Source organism: Nyctereutes procyonoides, unplaced genomic scaffold (assembly GCF_905146905.1).
Source record: "Nyctereutes procyonoides isolate TBG_1078 unplaced genomic scaffold, NYPRO_anot_genome, whole genome shotgun sequence".
Classification (NCBI taxonomy): domain Eukaryota; kingdom Metazoa; phylum Chordata; class Mammalia; order Carnivora; family Canidae; genus Nyctereutes; species Nyctereutes procyonoides.
The window spans coordinates 35,301,481-35,328,744 of NW_026575132.1; the positions used below are offsets into that span (position 1 = coordinate 35,301,481).

General features: G+C 53.5%; 1 protein-coding gene across 1 annotated transcript; it reads right to left on the minus strand.

The window, feature by feature from the left end:
- Positions 1-80: 80 nt before the first annotated feature.
- Positions 81-25,503, minus strand: LOC129522975 (proto-oncogene tyrosine-protein kinase receptor Ret). The gene is made up of 18 exons (XM_055345547.1): positions 25,457-25,503; positions 23,056-23,266; positions 21,642-21,837; positions 20,155-20,354; positions 17,853-18,111; positions 16,999-17,124; positions 16,349-16,459; positions 15,690-15,812; positions 14,354-14,610; positions 11,146-11,293; positions 9,567-9,674; positions 8,360-8,574; positions 8,152-8,274; positions 6,135-6,205; positions 4,711-4,848; positions 3,509-3,608; positions 1,655-1,802; positions 81-299 (listed from the first exon to the last, which is right to left on the minus strand). The coding sequence occupies exons 2-18, from the start codon at positions 23,158-23,160 to the stop codon at positions 142-144; spliced, it is 2,586 nt and encodes an 861-aa protein (XP_055201522.1). The 5' UTR covers positions 23,161-23,266; positions 25,457-25,503; the 3' UTR covers positions 81-141.
- Between the last annotated feature and the right edge of the window lie 1,761 nt (positions 25,504-27,264).

The window sequence follows — 27,264 nt, forward strand, 5'->3', positions numbered from 1 at the left end:
CACAACTCTGGTCCAGTGGCTACGTGTGCCAGGAGGGAAAATCACCAGCCAGTGTGAGGTGCACAAAGGAGGGGCCGGCAGACTTTCCATTCTCGGCATGTTTCTTCCCCTTGTGAGTCCATTACCTTTCACAAAGAAATGTTAACTATCAAATGCGTCCATTAATTGTGCCGCTGAGGGTGAAACCATCCAGTTAGCATATACACTATCATTTGCATATCTTGGACACACAGAGTTAGTGCCATCAGCTCTCGTGAGTGGTACAGGACTCTCTTCAGGCCAGTTCGGGTCTGACATGCCTAAAAATGAAAACAGATAATTTGTTCTGCACTGAAGAACCAAAACTTCATGTGCAGACAGTAAGGCCTTGGCAAAACTCCCTTTGAGGTTCAAACCAAACTTTCTGGTTTCTGTGCCAATTACATGAATGGTTTCCTGCTTCAGGTTTCCAAAACACTGTTATATTTTGGGGGAAAGATCATGTGCTCTCTTGGTAACCAGAACTTAACAAGAACTACCAATTTTGACTTTTATGAGCTTCAAACTTCCAAATCTAAGTATTTGTTGACCCGTTTAAGTCTTTTTCTAAGATAGCATAAAGCATTGCTGAATTAAAGGGCATACTGAAGTGGGAAGCTTTTAAAAAAAAGTTCTCTAACATAAGAAGCCTACTTGTCTTCCATCCAAGCCCACCATGGAGGAGAGAATCTTCCAAATCAAGGGTACACGCGGGCGAGCCCCATAGCGTCGACAGGACAAATGGCATGTAGCGCTAGACCCAAAGCCAGCAAGGAAATCAGTGATTCAGGAGGCATGCAAAAGGAACAATCTCAGCTGAAAAATGCTTGAAACTCCAAGATTTTAAAACAATCAATGATCAAGTTAAGAAACAGAAAATTTTTTAAGTGTTTAATCAAAGACAAAAGAAGGAGTTTTGGCAAGAACCGTATTTACTGTCCATTGCAAGACCACAGCACCACAGACTACCTTCTTTCAAAAGCATTTGCTCCAGCTTTTAGCACTGACTTCATAAACGACAACTGTCATGACAGTGTGTAATGCAAAGGATGTGAAAACAGCAGCCTGTATGTGTCCTCCCTGATGGGGGGCATGTGGGTGGGACCAGGCTAGGCCAGCCCACACTCCCTAGTACCAAGTGGCCTCTGGGAGCCACCTGACCACCCAGCTGGGGTCTGGGTGTGACCACAGGCTGTGCCTTCAGTGCAGGCAGAGTGGTCCTGGCTCCTCCTGTCTAAATTAAATGCCTCTTCAGATTGGGTAAACTTATCCAGTAGTTAATTAGAAGTACTATGACTTGATACATACCCAGCCCAGAAATGATTTATCATTTTCTCAATATCCCCTGAGAGTTCTGCCCAGCTCTCTTTCTTCTCTATAATAGTGAGTTGCTGGGCAGTGTGGTAATTATACTTATTTTCACATCCTTTTAAAAAAACAGTTTCAAAAATGCCTGAACATAAACGGATGGAAAGTCAGACATTTACAAATAAAGAGGTTCAGAGAGAGCTTTGGTTTCATTCAGACCAGAAACACTATTAAAAAGCATTACAGAAAAAAAAGCATTACAGAGAGTAAGGATAGTGCAGAGAGGCACAACGTTGCTAGAATCTAGTAAGTGTATGTGAAATTCTACCATAGAGTTTGTTTTCAATCCACGTGGAGGGAAGGGTTCGAGGGAGGGGAGCATTATTACAGTCCACCAGAAGTGTCTCCTCCTCCGAGAGGCCATCGTCGTAAAGCAGGGAGTGAGATGGGGTGGACGCCGCCAGGTCCAAGTATTCCTAGAAGAGACAGATGGCTGTTCACCCTGGTGTAGGCCACAACTGGACTTGCCCCTTGCCCCTCCCCACCCAAAGGCAGAAGCCCTGGCTGAGTCCTACCCCATGCTGTCTTACTGGCTTCTCCTGGAGACTTGAATTTTTTTATTCTTTATTTATTTATGATAGTCACACACACAGAGAGAGAGAGAGAGGCAGAGACATAGGCAGAGGGAGAAGCAGGCTCCATGCACTGGGAGCCTGATGTGGGATTCGATCCCGGGTCTCCAGGATCGCGCCCTGGGCCAAAGGCAGGCGCCAAACCGCTGCGCCACCAGGGATCCCCTCCCGGAGACTTGAAACCTTCACCAGACAGCCCCTCCCCCAGCCTCTGCTTCACTGGTGCTGTTCCACAGCCCTTGTCGCTTCCCCTAGAAATTCACCTTTTTGGGGGGAGAAATGTGCTCCTTCATTGTTCAAGTCCTGTCTCTGCAGCATGGTGGTATACCACACCCAGCACCAGGGACCTAGCCTGTTTACCAAACCCAAGGCTCTGGGACAGCTCACTCTAGCATTACTCATGTGGGAGTGTCAAAAAGCGTCTCCAACTTGCTGGACACTTTTCAGCTTTCCTCTGAGGACCCTATCTTCTAGAACAGTACATCAGGGCTCAGAAATCTGAAGTCATTGATGCAGGTTTTGCATAGGATACTGCTATACACTTCAGCTTCAATGCAGGATTTCCCAGGGCCTGCCACTGCTGCTGCCCTGGTTAAATGTGTAAAGAATGGTTCTAGCATTTTCCTGGCTGTTTTCTCAGCTCTGTTCTAGGAAGGCTGGCTCTCTTGGCATCACCTATTACTTTTATTTAAGGCAACCCTATATTCACAGGATTTGGAGGCTCGGCACAAACAGTGGTACACTGATGTTAGGTTTTATTACAAGCACCTTACACTATGCGTCTTTGTTATTGTGTATGAAGCAATGCCAACTTTTAGTAAATGTGTCAATGCAAAGATGAAACCCTGAAAGCAAGACTTGTGCCTGTCTTGTTTGCTTGTATCCCCAGCATCTGAGACAGAATATGTTACATAGCAGTTGCTCAGTAAGTATAAGTTGAAAGTTGTTGGCTTTCTTATTTACCTACAGAGTGGTAACCTGGAGCACACGGGCTAAATCTGGATTCCCAGATATGCTTTCCTTGGAGCAGACTGAGCTTTTGGAAATCTAAACTAGTTATTAACATTAGAGACTGGGAATCTTAACACAAATATCCTTTAAAATTTAGAGGACCTGACACTCTGGCTCTCATATTCCTACAGATTACATGTGGCTATGCTGAGGGGCCCTTCAGACGTGCCCCTCTGTTTTTGCCATGGTCCCAACTACTCCCTAGCCACTTCCAACCCCTACTTCAACTCCACTCTTTCATGTTCCGTTACTAAAAATTATTTTGACTTTGGATTATTTGCCTCCCACATCTGTCTGCGGAGAGTTCTAAGTATAAAGGGAAGAACCTTGGTTTCTTTATGATTTGAGAGGGGGCTGGCTCAAGGAGTAAGGGTTTGGTTGCTGGCTGCCCTCAGGAGGCAGCATGACTGTCTCCCTTTGCATGGCCTTGCTCTGCCCCTGCACTGGGACCTCCATAGAACTGAGGTGAGGCTGCAGTCCCCCACTGCTGTGTTCAGCGTGCAGGTGGCCAACACAAGGAACTGGCTCCAGGTACTCACTCTGTTCTTAACCATCATCTTCTCTAAGTCTTTGCCGATGTCAGCAAACACTGGCCTCTTGTCTGGTTCCTGCTTCCAACACTGCAGCATTAGACCGTACCTGGAGGGAAGCACAGATAGGCAGTTATGACCCTGCAAGGATTGCCCGATCACAGCCACCACACTCAGCACAGTGCCTTCAGCCCAGAAGGCTCTGTTTTCAAACTCAAAGCCATTTCTGCATCATGACATCCTTCTCTGAGTTGCATCTACGGGGTCACTAGGCCCACTCAGGGTGCCTGGTGTTGTGGTCCGGCATCTTCTGAGTCTCCTTTCCCTTGAGAGAGATTTGTTTTCAATTCCTTTTCAGACATATTAGAAAACAGCTAATAGGATGCCAAGCCTACTATGGTGGCTGAGGGAGCAATGCCAGTCCTTCAAACACTTATGAAATATTAAGTGGTTGTAGAAATAAACAAGCAAAATATCTTCCAATCACCTGTCTTGTACCTGCCTCACTTCCTCATTTCTCTGGGTCTATGGCATGGCTGCAGGGGCCCCAGGGCTGCTATGTGGGTGTGCGCTGGGCCAGCTGCCTGCCAGACCAGGCCACCCAGAGAGATGGCACCTGCACTCCCTCATTTAGCCCTGAGCCAGGGTAGCCAGCACACAACAGATTTTGTGGAATGAATGGACCAGTGTGTTTCTGCCTATGATGGTCGCTTTCTCATGTGTTCTCAGCCTGTCCTCTGAGAATTGTCTGCTGGAACCACCATATGTGAAGACTCTGGGGCTCCTGGGCTGTGGTGCAGGGTCCTTATGTCTGCTACCTCCTGACCTCTGTGCTTCCATGTGGGGACTCCCCAACATGCACCTGTCGGCTCATTCTGAATTACCTGCTCCTCCTCAAGTATTCTGCAGGGACAGGCCTTGGGTTTCATCTGCTCCCTGGGTCTGAAGCACCCTTTCATCCTTCCCAATTGCCGCTCATCCAAATCTCCCCCACACCCTCAGGAAGCACACTCAGTCCCCAATGGAATCAGGGTCCCCAGCATCTGTTGTGGTGCCTAGTGGTGGTTCTCTGACCTCTGGCATGCTCTGCCCTGTTACTATCTACCACCTGCTTCACCCTGGGCTCGCGTCCAGGGCTGCTCAGGAGCAGGGAGGGAATGAGTATATTGTCTGTGTCTGAGGGAGGCTGGGCTAAAGCAAAGCCTGCTCACATCTCCTCGCTGCAGTTGTCAGGCCTCTCCATCCGGTAGCCTCTCTTCAGAAGGTTGAAGAGCCGCTCTGGAGGAATCCCAGGGTAGGGGTTGCCCCCCAGAGTCACAATCTCCCACAGCAGGACACCGAAGGACCACCTAAGGGGAGTGAGACAACCAGTGAGCGGCTGTCCTGGGCCAGCGGTGTCCTCCCCTCAGCAGACGATATGTCCATCCTCCCAGCAGCTGTTCACCCCACCAGCCCTCAGTGCAAAGAGCCATCTGGGGCCTGACTTCATGGATGGATGTAGAATGGAGGTGGGGTAAGCTGTCTGCCTGCCCAGCTCTCACCCCTGCAGTGCTGCAGCCCGACAGGGCCACTGCCCAAGCTCAGACGCCACACGCACGAGGGGTACTTGGCTGGCCCTGTGGAGATGCACCGAAGCATCGGAGACAGCACAAAGCAGCTGAGCAAGTGCAGCAAGGTGCAAGGCAGGGACCTAGGTCACGGGGATCTAGGCCATGGGACCCAGGGCTGCTTGCACCAATTCCTTCACCTTTCCTGTGGGCTTGGAAATTTTCATGAAATCTTAGAAGAAAAAAGGCCCTGACATAGAAAAATATTTAACTGTGAAGTGCGAACCACATTACAAAATAGCATTGTCACATGAGCCCACTTAGAGCAACAGACAGCATACGCCTGCACATAAGGAGAACACTAGAAAGCCCATGTAGGCCAGGAGCTACAGGAGCTACTTAGAGGCAGTGGGATCCAAGTGACTTCCAGTGTCTTCATTACCCTGTTCTCTGCATTTTCCAACATTTCACATACTCTCAACATCGCTGGTTTGAACTGTTCAGGAGCTGCCTTTCCTCAGCTCACATTATTCAAGACATGCACGTCTGTTGATGGCAGCATACTGAGTAACAGGTCTGTTGTGCTTTTGAAAGCTATCTGGTCTTATGATTGGACCTGGAAGGCCAACTTTTAGTTCTCACTTTTTGAGCAGTTTGGGACTCACTCAAGGCCATGCTCCTTGTGGGTGGGGACCATTCTGCTCCCAGGGGAACTTGCCTGAGCCCAGCCCACACTCAGGTCCACAGCCGGGGAACTGCTTGGCTGGGCCTGGGTGGCATGAAGATGCCCAAAGAGGAGAGGGAGGGGCTGGGAAGGGGAGCAGTGAGCAGAATTTGCAGTTACCTGCTCATGGCTCTCATGCACTCCACTGCGACTCTCAGAACCACTGCACAGGTCCCTGCCATTTGCTGAATGAATATACGAAGCTCCCTCAGCTTGCAGGGAGGGGCAGCAGTCATTGCAGATGGTTGGTATGAGCCAACAGGCACTGGTGTCCCAGCCACGCTGCCCAGATAGTCATCGTGATAGTCATTGTGGCATATTATACATGTAACCTTGACCCCAGAAAAGCAACACCCACACTTACACATCACTTTGGGTGGTATAGATATGATCGAAAAGAGACTCAACTGCCATCCACTTGACTGGAATCCGACCCTATAAAGGGAATGAGGAAAGGCATTAACATCGCTCTGACAACACCCTGGGAACCAGGGGTTGGGGGTGTGGAGGAGGGTGAGGTCATGTCCCAGGCACTCCCGGCTCTGGAAGGATGCTGTGTAACGACATGCAGAGTGCTCCCAGGTACAGAATTGACAGCAAGTTCCAGAGGGTCTGGAACTCTAATCTGGCATGGCTGAGACACTGGAGGGAGTCAGCTGGCCTGCCCACAGGTACACAGGGCGTGCTTGTCATGCACTACATCCCTGCTGAGAAGAAACTGGCTGACTGGCTCACACCAGCCAGGTCCCTTCCCTACAGGCAGGTCCAGAGGGTTCTGGGTGCCCAGGGTGGTGAAGCCCAATGTGTGGGCAAACAACACCATGCAGCAATATCTCCCGATTTCTGAGGGTGAATGAGTTTGGGATACCAACTTCCAGCACTTCCATCTTGGGGACTTTTGATGCAAACCAATACGCTAAAGGCTTTTCTGAGACACCCCAAGGGAAGAAATCTGTTTCCATGCTTTGGGGCTGCTTCTTTCCCCATCATTTTATCCCAAAGCTCTGTGAGCATCCTCTGACACAGTGCCCCCACTGGAGAGGTGCTGGGGTCAGACCTAACAAGGCTTCCCATGCAACTTGACAAATAGCTTTTCAGTAGGTTAAGGATTAGGACACAAGTCAGCCAAAAATGCATGTGTTGGATTTTAATGCAACTTTTCCTATAATTTCTTTTTCCTTGAAGCATTTTTTAGGATTTACATCCTTAATGAAGGGTGATTTTCTGGGAGCATGTGTTCATAACAACACTACCTGCTGCCTGCACTCTCTAGGGGCCCTTGTGCTTGGATGCCGGTACTTCTCTGCTCCATGACACAGGCCATTCTTGGAGGACCAGTGCATCAATAGAAAGCCTCTGTCCACAGCTCTGCACGGGGCAGAAAGGAGGCTTCTCCACATCCCCTTTAGTAGTTCTGAGATGTGCTGTCATAACGGAAACCCCAGAAGAAACTAAACCTCATCCTCACAGCCTGTGGCAACACAGGGCTTCTCCTGACCCATTAGAGCAGATCTGAAATGTATGCAGCCACTTTTTAAATTTTTTCTCTTTTTTTATTTTTGTGCAGTTTCATTCTGAAGGCCAGGCAGCTGTGACTCTCGAACAGCCCTGTGAGTGGCCCTGTCTCATCTGTCACAAGAAGGCTGCAGGGAAGGTCTGAGAGGGCAGTGGAATCACAAGCGTTAGGAGGAATGCCACAGGGAGCTGGACAAGACAGCGAAGCAGACTTCCTCAGAAGAGTCCCCAACCACCTATTTCAGAGGTTCGGAAAAAGCTGTCTGAGAACCTATCCTCTGTCTCTGGACTCCATCTCAGGGCCTCCCCGTGAACCTTCCAAACTCACCCAGCCAGAGGTTCCCAGGCCGCCATCCCAGGGGAACCACTACCTGTAAAGCAGTTCATTCCTCCCTGCCCAGAATGACTGCCACACTCAGGTATGTTGACTTCAGTCTCCTTTGAGTGAAGAGCTGAAGTTACAGAGAGGAAACAAGGGACCTTTCATCTTGTGGAAGCGAGAGGAACAACTATGGAGGAACTGTCATTTCTGCAGCACTAGGTGACTTTCCACAGTGTTGGTGGTTAAAAGCAAGAGAAGCCCAGGGGCCCCACTCCCTAGCAGGCCCTCTGAATGCGTCGGTATGGCCCTTAGGAAGAGAAGAAAGAGACCTGGGGGAGAGGGGAGGTCCTGAACTGGCTCTCTGGGAACCCAGGAATCAGGGAAGGGTTTGAAGATGAGGATAGAAGTTCATACTCTAAAACTCTGCTCTCTCCTCCTCGGTGTTCTAGGGGCTCTGCCCCTACCCACTGCAGGAACCCTGCCCCTGCCTCCACCCTGCTAGGGGAGCCCTGGGCCCTCCCTTGCCCCCACAAGGACCTGGTACCTCGCTCCTCTTCACGTAGGAATCTTCCTCATAAACATCTCGGGAGAGGCCAAAATCTGAAATCTTCATCTTCCGCCCCTCAGCCACCAGGACGTTTCTGGCGGCCAAGTCCCGATGGACAAGCTGCAGGGAAGACAACAGGCAGGGACCCCTCAAGCCCGGGTCCCCATCGCTGGCAGTGGGGAGCCGGGGCTGGCATAGCACACACCTTCATCTCTGCCAGGTACCGCATCCCCCGAGAGATCTGCCAGGCGAAGGAGATGAGGTCGCCCGTGGTCAGCGCCCGCTCCTCGGGGTTGTCCAGGTAGCTGGAGCTTCGGCTGCCTCCACTGCCCACGGAGCCTGGACCCGCCTTGCGGCTTTCTCGGAGGAAGCCCCGCAGTGAGCCATACTTGGCATACTCCACAATGAGGAAGAGTGGCCCTGGGGGCAGAGAAAGGGGGCTGTGAGAAGTCCGGCCAGCTCTAGGAGCATGGGAGGAGGCTACAGGGTCCCCAGGCAGGCTCCACATCCTACCAATAAGTGGGCAGAAGGACACAGCCATGCCAGTGGCCTGGGTGCCAAAGCAGCATGAGTCCATGTGTCAGTGTCTGCTCACTCGTGTGGCTTGCTCTCCTCACGCTGCCCATGCCACAGTGGGCTCCCTGGGCTGCTGAGCGCAACCTTCTGGGATGCCACTGTGCTCAGCACTCCCCTGAAAGGCACACTCCTGCTGCTAGGATGTCATGTCTTTCTACACCCTTTGCCTCGCTGCAGCGCAGGCTAGGGATGGCTGACAGAGGATCTAAAGCCTCACATGGCACGTGTTCCCTGTTCTCAACAGGGCTTTGGCTGCCATCTTGTCCCAGGCCCAGCCTCAAGTCCTGCTGGTGCCAACCAGCATCTTTTCTGCCCTCTCCCTGGTGCACAATGCCCTCTCGTACCTGCAACACACACATCTGTGCACAGGAGCACACACACAGGGAGAAGCCCTTAAGTGGCACAGACCAGGCCAACCTCCTGTGTCCTTAGGTGAGAAATGGTGATGATGCCTCCATCATGCAGGGCTGGGACTGGGGTTACTTGGGGGTCATGGTATGCCTAGTCCCCAGTAGGTGTCCAGGATACACCATCTGTTTCTAGAGCTCCCTGCGCTGGGGCTCCACTTGGAACATGGTGTTGACAAAGCAGGATGTCACCAGAGACCTCTGAGCAGCTGCAGCAGCTTAGGGAGCACCTAGGCCTCGGAGTAGAGGCCTCATGCGAGCAGTCCTGCAGCAGCCCCTCCTGGTCCTCTCACCAACATACAGGAGGATGCACACAACTTTGGTGGGGGCCGGAGCAACCGAGGACAAGGGAGGAGAAGGAGGAAGAATGAAGCAGCCCAGAACCCTTAGCCTCCCCTGGGCAGCTGCCTGTCCCTTGGCCGGCCTTACCATCCTGGCTGCAGGCTCCGTACAGCTTGATGACATGCGGGTGGTTGACCTGCTTCAGGAGATTGAATTCTGATAGCAGATCCCGCAGCTCGCTTGGGGAAGCATTCTCTGAAATGCACATAAACACAGCGAGTTGCCAACAAATCCCTTCTGGAAGCCCCCTCTTGTGACCACCCCTGGGTCACCTGATCCACATCATAGGTCTGCACAGACCCTGGTTATCTCCTTGCCTACTTGGTTTTAGACCAGGCCCCCAAGGACCCTGCTGCCTGGGGCTCTTGGGCTTAGGATGGTCAACAGTAGCCTCAAATGCCTCCAGTGAATAATAACCCTGAGGAGCAAACTTCCACATCAGCCAGGTCTTTCTATGGAAACCTTCCCAGGACCGGCTGTGTGTGTAAGTGGTAATATTTCCTTGCAATTGTCATCTTTCAAGGACAGTGGTACACAGACATTGTCCTCATAAATCCTTCTGGGAAGGTAAGAGGACTGTTTCATGTCCTATAACAGCTGCTGACCAAGCACTCAACAGGAGGTGAGGCCCTGGATACAGTTGGAGATTATGGGACTTCACAGAGGTGGCCTCTGCCATGTGCACACGTGCATCCTGAGGGTGAGCAGAGCTGTGCTTGGGCTCCCACGAGGAGCTGAAGCCTAAGGGGAGGGATGTGGGGTCAGAAGCCTTGGCTAAGCAGGCCTCCTGGGGCAGCTGCCCCACAGCTCACTGCCGAGCTGTACCACATCGCCACCTCTAGCCACACGCTTGTCTGGAAATGAGAGGACAGCTGGGAGAGAGGGTGCTGGGCCCCATACATGGTGGCCTGGGGCTGGTCTCAGTGTGCCCCTTAGTGTGTGGGGCTTCAGGGGGGAGCACAGAAAGACACAGTCTGAGGCCTAGGTAAGGATTCAAGCACCTTGCACAGTGTAGCCCTGAGTGCTGCACTAGAATTCTCATGTGCACCTGCCGACTTGTACCCGCTGCAAGGCTACTGGGCCCTTGGTCCATGTGAGCCAGACTCCTGGCATGGCAGAGGGCCATCCACCCAGCCTCTGCTCAGAAACACCAGTGAGTGTGTGTGTATATGGGTGGGTGTGTACCCATTTAGAGCCAGACTTGTGGCACGACCGGTCTCAGAGGCAGGGCACTGGGGGCCACTGGGGATTGGGCCAGGTAGGGCCCCAAGAGACAGGGGCCAAGCCTTACAGGTGGCTTCTTCACCAGGACCACAGGGGCACCTGGTTGAAAGGGATGAATGGGCAGACCGGGATGGAAGAGCTGTCAGTTCAAAACCAAAAGGCCTTTTAATTTTTAAAAAACTCAGATCTATACCCAACATTGGTGCAGAAACAGCACCATTCTAGAACCTTCCCAGTGATGAAAAGTTCTCTTGCCCTGTTTCTCCAGGGACTACCCTGGCCCTTGTTATCTGTGATGGTGCATGGGGGCATCTCCAGAATGCAGCCACTCAAGAATAGCAATGGTGGGGGGTGTGCTCTTTAGAGGGCCCTAGGCTGGCTGCCACATCATGGTTGTCAGGGTGGCTCCAGAGCCACCTGTGCATACTGCCTGGACAGGTACCTTTCAGCATCTTCACGGCAACGGTCGTGTATCCTGCTTTGCCTTTTAGCCGGAAAGCTGTTGCCTTAACCACTTTTCCAAATTCACCTTCTCCCAGAGTTTTTCCAAGAACTAAGTTCTTCCGAGGGAATTCCCACTTAGGATCCTCCTATGTGGGGTTGGAGGAAAGGGAAGAAGAGGAGAAGGGAGAAAGTTGGTGAGGGTAAGAGGAAAAGAAGAAGACAAGGCTCATAAATGAGTCTCCAATGGACAAGCTCTGGTGTGCAAACTGCCACCTGGACTAGTGGGCAATGGTCATCTACCTGCACTGAGAGTGGGACCCCACAGTTGGGCAGGACCTGTACCTTACGGAGAGATAAACGTTGCCACAGAATGGCCTGGACTCTGGATGCCTGGATCCTTGCTTGTCCCCAGTCTACTGAACATGCCCTTGGCCATCTCGGGCCCATGTCTTCATTTCTCAAACAAGGAGTTTAGGGCTTACTAAGGATGTAGGGGGTGTTCACATAGGAGTGTGGCGTCTTTCCTGGGAGTTGAGCCCAAGCTTCCCGGTACTGTCCACAAGCCACTGATGTCCTACAGACTACGGCCCAATCTGTCCTCTCCAGAGATTCCTAGGACCCTGTTGGCATTAGCAGCCTATGCTGCCTCCCAGAACAGGACCCCTAACTATGGATGGAAGTGTCCTTTTCTGTGTGGTGCCCCAGAAAAGATATCACTAGGGGGGTTGGAAGCCTCCATCCTGACATGTGGAAGAGGCTATTCCTCTCATGGGACTCGCCATTTCCTTGAACCTGCATCCACCTGCTACCATGCTCCCCTCTACCCATCCTGCCTTCCTACTAAAATCCCACTCAAGACTACTGTGGGGGGGGTGCCTGGGTGGCTCAGTCAGTTGGGCATCAGTCAGTTGAGCCTTTGGCTCAGGTTATGATCCCAGGGTCCTGGGATCCAGCCCTGCATCAGAGACTGCTCAGCAGGGATCCTGCCTCTCCGTCTCCCTGCCACTCTGCTTACTTGTTTGTGTGCATGCACAATCTGTCAAATAAATAAATAAAATCTTACAAAAAAAAAAGAAAAGAAAAGACTACTCTGGGACATCTTCCCAGACCCCAGCCTGGCTCCAAATCTTTGAACTCTGACCAGGGAGGCTGAAACCTCCCTTCATGTGCCGGCACTGGGCATCTATTGCCCCAACTCTCCCTGCAGCTGGAGGTGGGTGTGGCCTGGGGGTGCTGCTATGATGCACCCTGCCAGATTCGCCTGACCCCCACAGATGACACCATTGGGTCCTCCGGCCCTGCCAGGCAGAGCCATGTTTTCCAACACCCAAGTATAGCTGTGTTTGCCCTGTGGGCAGAGGTGACCTCCTTTCAGCACTGTATCTAGGGCTCCTGCTGGCCAGCTCCTGGGCATCCTGGTGTTGTCTCGGGTTCTGCAAGAACCCACAGTCAGGAGTGGAGACAACATCATCATTGTTACCCTCGTGTCCTTCCTCCCCATTGCACTGGATAGGCATTCGCTGCATGTGGAAACTGCACTAAGCATGTGTGGATAGCACTGATTTGATTTTCTTTTGGGACATTAAAAATTCTCTCTGCTTTATATAAGAGACAACTAAGATCAAGCAGTTGAGTAATGTGTCCTCAGAGCTGGTCAGTAGGCCCTGGGCTGCAGACTAGGCTCTGGCTTCTCCATGCTGAGGGCCCAAGCTGGCGTAGGCGGAGGGTGGTGTATGTTCACTTGTACAAGCACCTGCCAGCACTGCCCTTCCCGTGTACCTCACTGTACACTGCCTGGGTTTATAAAGGAATCAAGTGGCTCATCCCAGAGGCTGGCTGTGGTGGCAGAGATGCTTTACAGGACAGGGGTCACATCCCATCTGTGTAGCGACGGGAACTAGGAAAGCTAGGAGAGAGGCTGCAGTGTCTGCCACCAGTGGGAATGGCTCCCATGGCCCAGGCCCACACTAAGGGGTGAGCACCCTTGGGTGGCACCTCCAACAAACCTTAGCCACCTCCTAGCCCTGGTTGGATACTGCCAAAGGCCAGTGGGTGGTTCCTGAATTTTCTGCTTGGAGGCTCTAGTCAAGATGCAATGTTCCCTGCCAGGCCTTGGGGGTGGAGCTTCTATTCACATGCACATCTTTTCAGCCCCTCTTAAGAACCTGGTTTCTTGGAGCACTTGGGTGGCTCAATGGTTGAGCTCTGCCTTTGGCTCAGGGTGTGATCCTGGGGTCCTGGGATTGAGTCCTGCATCAGGCTCCCTGCAGGGAACCTGCTTCTCCCTCTGCCTAGGTCTCTGCCTCTCTCTGTGTCTCTCATGAAAAAATAACATTTTTAAAGATTTTAAAAAAGAACCTGGTTTCCAGCTCCTCAGCAGTTGTCAGCAGGGATATGGAAGAAGCAGGGCAGGTTGATGGCAGGCCTAGCAAGGAGGAGGTTCTATGGAGTACCCAGTAACTATGGGCCCAGGACCTCCCATGGAGAGCAGCCAACCTGCTGGCTCTGGCTGGCACTCTCTATCAGGCAGCTGGTTACAGAATCCTGGGGCCTGCCTCCTCCACAGCTGGACCAGAGGCCCCATAGCACCTCTTTTTTCACTCCACAGATGAACTCCCCTCCCCACTGCTGCCACCCTGGTCCAGCCCCTGCCTGCCACCATCTTTTGCCTGGATGAGGAGAGCGCCTCATCATAGGGCTCCCACTTTTGCACCCACCCCATAGATGTTTCCACAGAGCAGCCTGCAGAAATGAAGGCAGAATATAGGCTTCCTTTGCTGAACCCCTAAGCCCCAGGGTCCTATCCTCTGAGAATAAAACCCACAGGCTTCCTCAGGATCTCCGCCCAGTTCTTGGGGCATCCGCAGGACCATGCCCTATCAGGTATGGCAGGCCCACCATCCCAAATCTCAGTCCAACTAAATTAGCACTTATTCTCCACTCTGCTAAACTGCCCCTGTGCCTTTGCAGCCCTCTGCCTGCTGCCCTCCCTGGAAGGCAGCTCCGCGAAGACTGGGGGGGTTGGTCACAGCATCCTCCTGGTGGGTGAGGATGCATTAGCTGCTTCTGGGCTACAGGACATTCAGCATCAGGGTGCCCTGTGCACCCCTCCCCACACCTCCCAGCTTCCCCAGGCCGGAGGGCAGCCCCCTGCAGGGCCGCCAGGAGGGTGGACTCTATGGGCGAGGCCCTGCTCAGAGCCTCACCGGGATCTTGAAGGCATCCACAGAGACCTGGTTCTCCATGGAGTCCAGTGAGGGCCGGCGGGCGCCTGATGAGGAGTAGCTGACTGGGAAGGCCTGGGCGGGCCGGCGGAAGGTCATTTCGGCGGAGGCGATGGGCGGCTTGTGGGCATTCTTGTGGTAGCGGTGGATGCAGAAGGTGGAGAGCAGCATGGAGACGATGAAGGAGAAGAGCACAGCCGCCGCAATCACCGTGCGGCAGAGCTCATCACACAGTGGGTCTGTGGGCAGGGGTGGCTGTGAGGGGCAGCGCTCCGGAAGGGTGCCCCAGGATCCACAGCTGGAAGGCTGCTGTGGCAAACTGAGCAGCTGGCAAGTGCTGCTGGCGTCAGGATGTGAGAGAAATACAGACACTCACACGGCACTGACTATTTGGCGGGGACTGTGCGTTATGTTTGCCCTACAGAGAGTGCTGTCACCCTCCTACAGAAGGGCCAAGAGGTCCAGGGAGTTTAAGCAGCCTGCCTGAGGTCACACAGCAGAGGCAGCATATGCAACGACTGCACCGGCCGTGGAACACTGCACCAAAGCCAGCTGGCCCTGGAGCACTGGTGGGAGGCAGACTCCCTCCTCTGTGTTCCTGATGTCTTTTGTATTTTCTTTATGAAACTGGGAGAGGGAAGGAAAGTGGCTCTGGACCTAGCACCATGCAGCAACAACTCAACTAGGAGAAAAAATCCTTGGGCTCAGTCATGAAAGCTCCCCGGGTGCCCAGGTCCATGCTGCCCACTGTACCTGCTAGCGTGGAAGGAACATCTGCAGGCTTGGGCTGGCAGGGGCGGGGGTTCTGATCTATGGTGCTGGGGCCCAGACAAGGCCCTGGGCAAGGACAATCTGAGCAGATGCCGAATTATTTGGTGGAAGATCTTTCTTTCTTTCTTTCTTTCTTTCTTTCTTTCTTTCTTTCTTTCTTTCTTCTCTCTCTTTCTCTTTCTTTCTTTCTTTCTTTCTTTCTTTCTTTCTTTCTCTCTCTTCTCTCTCTCTTCTCTTCTCTCTTCTTCTCTTTCTTTCTTTCTTTCTTTCTTTCTTTCTTTCTTTCTTTCTTTCTTTCTTTCTTTCTTTCTTTCTTTCGTGGAAGAACTTTCCAGCCCAACCTTAGTCACAGAACTTTGGGCCAGAAGTCACTCTGTAGAGGCTCTGACCTAGACCTGTCTACACAGATTGGGGAATCGAGGCCTAGAGGAAGGAAGAGGGTCTCTTGGGTTTCACCTGCTTTCCTGCAATTTCCTCCCTGGTTCACGGGGGCTCAGGGAGGTGTGGGGAGCCCTGCCCGGCAGCAGTGCCCCCATTACCCACTCACCCTGGCTGTCTTCAGGCTCGCAGAAGCACTTCTTCTCTTCAGGAAAACAGTTGCAGATTCCGAAGCCAGCTTTTATCCCCCAGCGGTCCCCTGGCTCATGCCCACCGATGATGCTGCCACCCCCTGGTGACAGATGCAGCCCACTAAGCCTCCTGGTGTGACTGGACAAACCAGGACCACCCAGGTGGAAGCATGAGAGGTCCCTCCCCACATGATGTCAGCATGCTCAGACTTGGGGAGGGCAGTGAACTCTGAAATCTGGGAAACCTGGGCAGGAATCAGCACAGTCTGCCCCCAGTCCAGGTCCCTGGCACCAGCAGATGGGAGCAGGAACCCACAGGCTGCCCAGGGTCCTTGCTGAGGTTACTTTACAAAAGCACAGAAGGGGCAGCAGGGAGGCAGGAGAATCAGGGGTTAGGAGCTGTACCCACGTCAGCTGGCCAGAGAGACACTGGAGAGTGGGTCAGGGCACCAGTCTCCAGAGTTTTGATGGAGCAGAGCCCTTTATTCCAAGGAAATGTCAGAAAGTCTCGGTATATGAGACTCAGGAATGAGGCTGGTCTGGCTGAAGTAGGGGTGGGAGTCCAAGCCTCTCCCACTGGCTGGCTACCCCTACCCATGCCAGGCCCTTGAACTTGGTGGGCCCAGTGGTTGCTTACGGAGGCAGTCCTGGGGGCAGATGTTGACATTCCTGCTCTCTACAGCATCACAGTGGCCATCAGGGCAGGTCTTGACATTGGGGGAGCAGGTGGAGAAGTTTCTGGTGATCCCTAAAATACACACGGCAGGCCAGTCACTACCATTTGGGAGTACCCGCCTTGGTCAGACTGCCAGAGCCAGAAGGTGGCATCCCAGGGCCTCCCTGGCCAACCCTGACCCCTCCAGAGGAGCGAACTGAGGCCGGAGCAGAGATTCCATAAGTGGGATCCTTGTGGAGGGCACAGTGTGGACCCGGCTGCTGTCTGTGTACCAGTCTTACTGCCTGGGGCCACATGGCCTGGCCTGGGGCCTTCCAGCTAGAGCCTCTCTGTCTCCTGCACATCCCAACTTTGGCTCAGACCTTCCCAAACCCAAAGGGCCCTGCGGTCCCACAATGATGAAGAGCCTGAATGTCCTTGTGCTGCTCATACTCTGCACTCATGCCCACCCTCTCCTTGCATCAGGAACTACAAGTGGGCTCTGGACAACAGAGGTGCAGAAGGGAGGGCCATCATAGCGGCCAGCAGGCCCACATGGACCCCATTTCCACTCAGCCACCATTACCCCTCTCGACTGCCTGGCCATAGGCCTGGCTCTGTGTGGGGCCTACCTTTGCCATCTCCCTGTCTCCACTCGCACCTGCCCGTCAGAGAGCCCAGGCCGCCGCACTCTTCACACTCAGGCCGTCTCTTGCTGACTGCACAGGACAGGGGGCAGCCTGGCTCCTCAGCCACATCTGCAGGTGGCAGAAACTGGTCAGAGGGGGCTGGCCTGGCGCCAGTGTCCAGCCAGCATCCAGGGGCAGAGAGAAGCCTCGGTAGAGCCTTTCTCATGGGTGAGCCCAGAAGGGCAGGAGTGCCTTAGCACTAGGACACAGGGCAGTGATGGGGCCCCTCGAAGAAGAGGGCTGGGACTGCAGTCATGGCAAGGTGGGGTAAGTATGGAGGGAGGATGTGCGGTGGCTAGTGGCTAGACTCAGCCAAAAACACACACGCCAGTTAAACCTGAATTTCAGATAAACACTGAATACTCACTTTGTGTAACTGTGTCTCTAACACCGCATGGACACACTTAGAAGTCTGCCTTCTAAGAGACTCTGCAAAGGTTACGTAGGACATACAACAAAAAATTGCTTGTTCCTTACCTGAAGGTTAAATTTAACCAGGGTCTTGTGCTTTATAAGGCAGCCCTGAAGCAAGTGCATGGACAGAATGCATGGGCAGTGGTGATGGGGAGTAGTGACCATCTACTATGGGGTCACTCTGGGCTACACTGTTTTATCCTCCCAGCCTGGCTATGCAGGGTGCGCTGTTATTCTCACTTTATAGGGAAGGATACTCAGGCAGTCTCAGGGACGTTACCAATAGGCGAAGGGGGACAGGCCTGGCCCCTTCTGTGTGTGAAAAGTCCGTAGTTCTACCACACCCTGCCTGTCCCGACCCTCCATGGGGCCCTGGCACTCACATGTCCCCTCCACGGTGACGACCAGCGGGGCCTGGGTCTGCCTGCGGGTTGGCCGGTCGGCAGCCACCACTGTGTACTGGAGTTGAGAACAATCGAGCCGCTGCAGGGCTTCCGTGTCATTCACATACAGGGTCCCTGTGGTGTCCTCGGTTGACGTGACCACCCCCAGGACGCTGCAGTTGGTGCTGGAGAGCTGCAGCTTGTACTGCACGTGGATGCCACTGAACTCCTGGCAGTTTTCCACACAGACTTTCCCAATCTAGGCATGGGGCACAGGGAATGCCTCAGTTGGGTAGGGCACTGGCCTGTGCTGGTGGCCGGAGGGGCTTCTGGGCAGCCTGAAACCTACCAGGTCCAGGAATGACAAGTCCCTGTATTCCATGCCCCTGGAACTGGCAGACCCATCTACTTGCCTGGCCCTGGTTCCGTCCATCACACCACCGCCCACCCCTGCTCCTGGGAGCCAGAGGTGAAAGGACACGGACTGAGGTTTGGTTTAGAGACTGCCTCAAGAGATGCCCCTTCTCCAGCTCATTCTTTATTCACTCACTTGTTTTGACATGAAGGCTGAGTGGGTCCCTCTTCCTCACCTCCCCTCACCTCTTCTGGCCAGGCCACATTTGTTCTGGGGACCACCAACTGCCACCCTTACTCCAAGTGGCTGGGGTGCTCCACCCCCTGCCCAGGCTACCTGCTGGGGCAGTGAGAGCACTGCACTGGGGGCCACATGATTCATGTACCATAGTTGCCTGTCCTACAGCTCCAGGGGGCCTTCCTGGGACTGTGGCTGGAAGCCCTGGGAAAGACAAGATGCTTCTCCTGGGGATGCTAGGCTGGTAGTACCATTGCTGGGTCCTGGAGCTGGGCAGCTGAAACTCTCCTTTCTATCCTTTGGCCGCTTGAGTTAGAATGAGAGTTTCAGAGGCTTAAACCCAGACTCTGACTAGTTAAGGCTGGGGGGCAGAGGGCAGGGGTGGGGCAGGGTGAGGCTCTGCTTGCAGCCACTTAGCAGGTCCCTGCTCAGCCTTGCTCAGGCCCAGGACAGAGCCATGCTCCTCTATACCCAGGCCTGACTCCACAGCAAAACCACCTCTTGGATGGTGGCTGTCCCAGCACATCCCCATATAAAGTGTACTGGCTTCCACTCCCCCATGTGGTCCTCCAAATTGCCCAGGCCACTATCCTCAATTTACAATCATAAAGCCTGGAGAGGGGGTGAAAGATCACAGTGAGGGTGAGGCTAGATTGGGACTCAGGTCTCTATGATTTTTGAGGGTGTTGGAGTACACGTCTTCTGCAGTGCTTGTTCCCATTCAGTAGCTCCTCGGAGACCCTTCGGGCCCCTCTGCCTTGCCACCTCTCACCATTCTTGACCTCTGCCTCCATAAAAGACCTTGGATGGCAGGTCACGGAGCTGGGACATGTCCAAGGGTGGGGTCCTTTGTGTTTTGGACCTGGGTGGCTGTCAGGGCTGGAAGGGGCACGGGAACCAACCACAGAGACAGGAACAACTGGAAATAGCCCTAAGCAGGACCTTCTGAAGGGGATGTGTCTGAAGCCACTCCATCAGGAAGGAGCAGAAAGTCATATGCATGCTGCAATTCCAAGTAAAATGACAAAAGTCCTTAAGAGAAATATTCTAGAAAGAACTGTATCAAAATGATAAGCACTAGCTGACAGGGTGAGAAGGGATCAGTCCTCTCCGTCCCTTGTCTTCCTTAATGGATACTTATTACTTTATGTTTTTTCCACTTCTCATTGTTTTCCAACGACAAACACAAGACAGGCTCTAGTAAAGGCACTTGCAGCAGGTAAAGTGAAGTGTTCCCAGCCTTTCCCCGCAGAGGGCGCCACTGCTTACTGCCTGCATTTACAGATGTGCAAATTCCATTAATGAAAATTTGGTTTTGAACGTAAGGAGCCACATGAGGCCCGTATTTTTACAAACCACTTTCTGGTTAATAATTTACCAGGAAGATTTAAGTCTACCATATGTAGATCTAGCTGGCATTGCTCTTATGTTAGGACAAAACACGTTTTAAAGATAAGAATGGAAGAGGGCAAAAAGGAGACCCCTGGTGCCCACCACCCCTGCCCAGGACTCTACCAACTCCGCCATAGTCCAGCTTCCCCAGGCCTGTGCCCATGGCTCCCCCTGGGCCACTCTGTGTACTCACTCCAGGGCAGGAGGATTTCTCAACCCCAGCCCTGCTTGCAAACTGTTAAACAGAGTGCCCTCCCATCGGGGGTCCTCTGCCCCTGCAGGCCTCTTCCCAGGCCAGGCATCAGGCTGCAGGCTCACCTGGGCAAAGCGGCGGGCCCGTCTGCTCACAGTGAAGGTGTAGGCGCTGGGTAAGTGCAGGCTGACAGGCAGCACCGTCACGTTGAAGTGGAGCAAGAGGATGCCCTCCCCGGGACCCTGGAAGTCCGAGTCATTGACCAGAACGGCCAGCTGCAGGGAGCGGCTCTCCGAGATGGGGAGGCTCCGGTTGAGAACCAGCCCTGTGGGTGGGAGCACACTGATGACTCCCTAATTGCTGCAGGCCTAGGACCACTGCTCCATGCCACTGCGGGCCTCCTCCCAGCCACATGCCTGGCATGCACACCCATGTGTGCAAACACAGACTTCCACACTTATGCCGTGTGGATAACAGACTTGGCAGGTGGTGTTAAGTTAGAACCACTGTTTAAATGTTGGCCCTGTGCTGAGCTGGAAGCCAAGAGAACCCTTCATAGCTGGGAGGTAACCTGTACATATGTGTGGTATGTAGGTACATGTGTGGTGGGGTGTCTGTGTGCGTTGTGTATAGGGTCTACATGTGTACATGTATACATGGAGTATGTATGTGTGGGGTATAGGCATACACAAGATAAAGATCTACCACCACTGAGGCCCTGGGAAGACTATACTGGCCTCCATTCCTCCAGAGCCTGGAGCCTGCACGTTTCTGTACCTGCTATATGCCATGGCTATGGTCCTAGTTTTGCAGAGACAGAAGGATAGGGGAGGTGTTCGTACACATGCTACATACAGTGAGTGAGCCTGGGCAGGGATAACATCTTCCCTTGTACAGGCAAGGAGACTTTCAAAGGCTCAATGGGGGTGGAGAGGATGAGAAACAAACAGGATAGGTCCAGGCACAAAGGGGTGATGGTACCAGCGGTTCTGGGATCCCTCAGAAGCAGATCTCAAAACAAGGATTCAAGTGCAAGTTGGGTATTTGGAAGGTGATTCTAGAAAAATATGGGCAGCAGGGTGGAGGAGGCAAGGCAGCTGATGAAGGTGCCCCAACCTGCAGGTGAGCACCATGCATCCCTGGAGCTTAGTTCTGTGGTACATTCCAGAAGCCAGATAGGACAATCTTTGTGGAATCCTCTGACTCAAGCACACAGAGCTGCCATTATATACTAACCTACTAATAGAGAACTATGGGGACAAGGGAGAAATAATCCCCAAGCACTTAGGCACCTTGGGGGCCCACAAAGCAGAGGCCAGAGGAAGGCCCCAGGCAATGATGTCTATGTTTGTAGTGGGCAGTGAGCCCTGGCACAGTCAGCATGGGGAAGTCCATCTGCCAGGAGGCAGCTCCAGGAGAGAAGCCTGTAAAAACCCACCAGTGTGGCCAAGGTGAGCCCAGTAAAGACAATGAAGGGCTGGGTAGGGTGGAAGGATCTGTAGCCTGGGGCTCAGAGGGCCAGGACAGGTGTCTGTGTGTGTAGGGTGCTGTTGGAAGAGTGGACTGCCAGTTCCCTAGGGGGCCCAGCCAGGCCATGCCTGGCCCCTCTTACTGTAGTCATGCACAGTTGCCCGCACAAAGCTGCCGTTGGCCTGGACCAAGGTCTCGTTGGGTGAGTGTTCCACACGAAATGTCTGGAGGGCCCAGGCATCCCCAGGGAGTAGTGTACTTGTGTATCGCCTCAGGAGCTCCCCAGATGCTGGTACCACGTCCGCGTCAAAGACATGTATTGTGGCCACCACAGTGCCCTGCAGACAACAGGATGCCAGTCAGAGCTGGTGAGAGGGACCCCTCAGAGACCCTGGAGCCTGAGACTTCAGAAGGGCACATGCCCCACCGGTGGGCCAAGCTATGTAGTCAGAGCCAACTCTAACAACAGACTGACCTATGTTAGAGTTCCTGTGGGGTCCCTTGCAAGTCTGGCCCAGTCACCATCCCTAGGCCACTGTGTCTCATCTGTGCAACAGGTGTGATAGGCATCTACAGACTTCCGGTAGGAAGAGATTTTTTAAAGCAGATGTCCAGGTGCTCTGCTGACAGGCTTTACCAGGTCCCTTAGGAGAACAGTAAGCCAGGCCACCCAGGGTGGGGTTAGCTCTCTGTCACACTGAGATAGTTGGCAGAACTGGAGTCAAGCCCCGGTGTACACCAGAATGTTCTCTTCCAAGTACCTTCCATATACCAGGCTGGAGGGGATCACAAGAAAAGTTGAGCAGTCACAGGGCATATTTGCTTTCGCTGCTAACTAGACTCTGTTGTTACCCCAAGGCAAGCCCTTTCAAGCTTATGGGGTCTTTACCAATGAGCTGTGCTTTCCTCCCGCCAGCCCATCCGCCAAACCAGCACCCGGGGTGCGGGGTGCGTGGAGAGGCAGGTAACACCCAGCTCCCATTGTGCCCCTCGCCGGCCGGCTGCAGGACGCCCAAGGCCCAGCAGGTGGCAGTCACGCTCCACCAGTGTGGACCAGCGCCCGGGCAGGCCGCGGTGGGCGGAGCCGTGCAGGGAGATCCCAGCCAGAACCGCTCAGGAGTCTCTCTCAGACCTCCAGTGAGGGCTGACAGCGGGGGAAGGGAGCGCCCTCCTGGGCAACTGTCCTCTCCCCGCCGCGGGGTAGCACCGCTGTGCCTACCGGCAGCGGCACAGGTGCGCCCCGGTACCTGATGCAAGCGCTTGGCCTTGACAGCCTGGTCAGGCACATGCTAGGCATCCAGGGTCCCCAGACACTGTCATAGGCCAGCGGGGCTGGCCTCCCCTCTCCTCTGCTACCCCCGAGACAGGCAGAAAGCCCCAAGAAAGCCCTGGGCCGGCAAATGAAAGACACATATCTGGAAGGATGGTCAGCCACGTGGCTGGATGGCTAGACGGACGGACCCTGAACAGACCCAGAATAGATGGTGGGCGGAGTGGCAGAGGCCCAACAGATGGACGACAGACAAGACACAAGCACAGGCGAGGCAGACAGGCACCTCCTTCCTCTTGAACTCCACCACGGCGCTGGCAGTGTCGAAGCCCCCGAGGGAGGTGGGCGCCGAGTCGTCCTCGTCATACACGGTCACGGGGAAGGGCACCATCACCACCTCCTCTTTACGCGCAGCGACGCGCACGGTGCACGCGGCCACCAGCTCATACTTCTCCCGCAGCTCACGGTCCAGGGCCCAGCGCGTGCTCACCTCCAGGCTGTCCGGGGCGCAACGGAAGGGCAGATTCTCACCTACACACCAAGCAGACCAGGAACCCCAACATGACTTCCCTCCAGGAATCAGGGTGAGCTAGCTGTCTTTTTCTGGGCCCGCCAGGAGTGGCTGCAGGGGAGGGGGGCTCTGCGGGTCCAAGCTGGGGACCATGCCAGCCCTGCCCTGAGCTCCTCCTCCCCGGCTCCAGATTGGGGGAGGGGCACAGAGCTCCAAGCACCTGTATGCAGTGATGACTGTGCTCTAATGAGCTTTTCCTGTGCCTGCCAGTTTCCCCACCTCCATACTGATGGGGGAGGGGAACACCAGCTCAACCAGGCTGTAGGCCCAGAGATACAGCTCCTAGCACTGGCTGGCTTTTGAAAAAAAAACAGGCGATTTTTAAATTACGGAACTAGTACGTGCTCATTTTAGAGAACATGAGAAATAAAGCCACTATTCCACCATCTGAAAACAAACACGGTGGACTTTTAGTGTGTGACTGGAAGTTAACACACAAATGCTTCCAATTGCCTTCTTTGTACCCCTGCTTTACACCTCCTGGCCGTGTGATCCCAGACTGGTTGTTCCGCCTCTCTGTGCCCCAGTTTCCTCACCAGAAGACACGATAGATGAAGGCTAACATGCCTGCTCCTCACTAGGCACTGCCATATGGTCAGTGATTCGTGTATCTTCCCACAACCTGGTGAGGGGAGGACCAGTCGTGATAGCACACTCTTCAATCCAAGCCTGTCCTGAAATTCATCCTTCAGGAATAACTCATCCTTCAGGAAAAAGGGGGAAATGCTGAAGGCTTGAAGGTCCACACTGACCACCCTCACAGCCAAGCATGCAGGGTTATGTCAGCTCCACTGCATGGGAGAGCAAGCATCCCTCGGTCCCTCACATCAGAGCCACATATTATATGTGAATTACACCTGGGAAATGCTTATCATATGTTTCTCTCTGTTGTTTATGGTTACAAAACACATGCTCAACAAAATTTAATTATGTAATCTTCATGAGGAAGGGCAGCCTGCTAAACCTGATGTGTGGCTGACAACCTTGCACAAAGACATTTAGCCCAGCTGCAGGGCAAATGGAAGGAGGCTGGGGGAGTGGATGGCTCCTTTCCTTACCTTACTGAGATCTGCTTTAACATCATTGCCATGTGTATGCAATTAAACCTGCTGTGAATCCACGTCCCCCGGGCTAGCAGTGTGACTTCTGTGTCCCACCTCCTTGCTTTGGATATTTCGATGGTGCCTCCTGTCATGGATCTGTTCATGTGGCTTCTCTCAACTCCCTCGGGATCTACTGCCTGCTCTCACCTTGGCCAGCCTCCCCAGGGCCATCTTGTGGCCAAGTTGGCTGCCCTTGCAGCTGCTCAGGTGGAATCCTGGAACCACACTGACTCCCCTCTTTCCCTTAACACCCACATCCAACTCATCAAGGAATCATGCTGGATCTTCCTTCAAAACATGCCCAGAAGCCACCTGCTTCTCGCTGCTCTGTGGCTTCCACCCTTCTTCCAGTCTTCATTCTGTTGCTTAGGGATTTCTCAGGTAGTGACCCTGCTTCCACCCTCCCCTGCCCATACGGAATCATTCCTAGCATAGCAGCTGGAATAATCCTTTAGGGGTAAGGCAGGTCTTGTCAGTGCCACCCCCTATAAGCCTTCCATGACTCCCCAGTCCCTCAAGGGGAAATCCTCAGGAACTTCTGTATCTTCATGTGCCTCTACTCTCCCCAGTCCAGCCACACAGTGGCCCCGCCACAGCGATCAAAGGGGCTAGCGCAACTTGCCTGGTGCCCTCCCACCTTGGCTCCAGTGCTCCCTTCCCCAGCCAGGGCACAGAAGACCACAGTCTCCACCACTCCACATTCCTGGAACTTTACTTCCCAACTAGCATGTTCCAGAGATCGCCTCCATTGCCTTGGCATGAGCATGGCCTCCACTTCCCAGGGGTAATGGAGGCTCTAGGCAGGCAAGATTGTGACTTATTTTGTTCACTGTCACATCTTTAGCCCTTAGAACGGTACTTGGTTCATGACAGGCACACAAGAAATATTTCTGGGATATTAAATGAAAGGATGGTGTGGTGGTGAAGAGTATACCAGATGGCTGTCAAGAGCTGGCGGTGCCATACCTGGCACACAGCAGCACCAAGGGTCACTCTGCGAGGTCAGCACTCACCTTCTAGGAGCTTGTAGGACACGCTGATGTTGGGGCAGAGGAACTGCACGGGCAGCAGACGGAATTGGTGGAAGGTGCCGGGAGGCCTGTTCTCTCGAATGCGGAAGGAGACACCAGTCTCAGGGAAGCAGAGCTCCCGGGGTTTGAGGGAACCACAAGCTGGGAAGGAGGTGTTAATGAAGGAGAAGTACACACGGGCACAGCCTGGCCACTGGCACTCGCCCTCACGCAGGGATGCAGATGACAGGAAGACCTGGACGTAGATGGTGAGCACAGGGAAGCCGCCATCTGTAGACAGAGAAGTCAGGCCTGGTGGGGCATCACCATACCAGCAGGGGAGGGGGCAGGAGCTCCAGGGCTGGTGGAAAGTCCAGTCCTCACCCTTGTCCACAGGGCTCCACTGGGCTCTCTACGCTGCCTGGCCACCTCCTGCCTGCCCTGAGCTGCCCTAGACCTGGTGCCTGTCTCTGCTCATGGTCCCATGGTTCTGCTCCCTCTGCCTTGGGTGCCTCACAGGCCTGCCTCTCTTGTCATTCAGGTCTCAGCTCAAATACCACTCCCTCAGGTGCTCTGAGCACTGGGGTCTACTATTCCTCCTATTTCTCCCCACCAGCCTCTACTGCATCATTGCCCCCTCAGAGGGGTGCCCTGAGTCCTGGGTCTAATAGCAGGTGGAGAGCTTTGCCAGGCTGGTTTCTACTTTGCATGCCGCACAGTACTGCATGGGGGGGGGGGGTCTTCACCCTCCCCAACCCTCCCCAAGGGCTTTCCTCATCGGCACCACTGCAGAGACACACCCATAGACAGAGGACAGACTTTCCCAGCACCTGGAGGGGGGAATTTCCAGCAAACTCCATCATGGAGGCTCTTTCTCCAACAAGGTCTGGATCTCTGCCAGAGTGATAAGGACTCTTTCCTGGGTCCTCTCTCTCAGCCCCAGGATAGTGGCCACTCCCCTATGTTTGCACCTCACCCTTCATTCTTACACAGCAGGGATCATACAGGAGCCACCTTCCCGAGCCTCAGTGTGGGTGTGATGTGGGCTGTGAGAGAAGAAGACAGGGTGGGGTCAGGCAGCTTCCTTACTGCGGATGCTGAGCTTCTCCCAGGTGCTGTGATCCAGGCTCTGGTTAAGGTAGAGAAGGCCTGTGTCCTCCTCGATGCGGATCCAGTCGTTCTCATGCAGCCTTGCACGGTAGGCGATGCCGTAAAGGTGCTGGCCTAGGCGGAAGCTAGGCACCTCCTCGGGGATGTCCCGCAGGGCATGGACATAGAGCAGGGGCATGCCAGATGGCTGGCCCACATACAGCTTCTCCCAATAAGCATCCCTGGAGAAGTAGAGTCCCAGTGGAGCTGCAGAAAGCAGGGAAGCATGTGAGGGAGGGAGTGGTGATGACAATATCCAGAGCAGACCTCCCAGGCAGACCAGCACTCTCTAGCAGCTTTAGTTCACACTTTGATAAAAGGTTCTCTATGGACCAAAAATTTTACTAACTAAAATTCCAATCTAGCATAAGTAATAGTTTATAAGCAAAACTGTGTGTAAGTTAGGAGTCTCCTCATTCTGAAATTATAGGAAAGAGATCTCAGCCTCCAGAATTTATAGAATTAAAGGCTTTCATACAGAAATACAGAAATAAATAAAATTCTGATCTTCGTAGGACTTTCTCACCTATAATCCTAACATCAACACACAAACAACTATCTGTGTAGCTAAACACAAGCTGAAAGTGGATTGCTGAAAACAGATAAAGGGAGAAGGAGGCAGTATAAAACCACTATAAAATCATTCTCAATTATCCAAGTTT

What these genes read in the sequence shown, in the direction of transcription:
- LOC129522975 (XM_055345547.1), bottom strand. Translation starts at nt 23,160, where the DNA reads ATGGTGCCCTTCCCCGTGACCGTGTATGACGAGGACGACTCGGCGCCC. An exon ending in GGGCCCGCCGCTTTGCCCAG is followed by an intron (nt 18,112 to 20,154) that starts GTGAGCCTGCAG and finishes CCCCATGCCTAG; the next exon opens with ATTGGGAAAGTCTGTGTGGA. An exon ending in TGCCGTGAAGATGCTGAAAG is followed by an intron (nt 9,675 to 11,145) that starts GTACCTGTCCAG and finishes TGTGCATTTCAG; the next exon opens with AGAATGCTTCCCCAAGCGAG.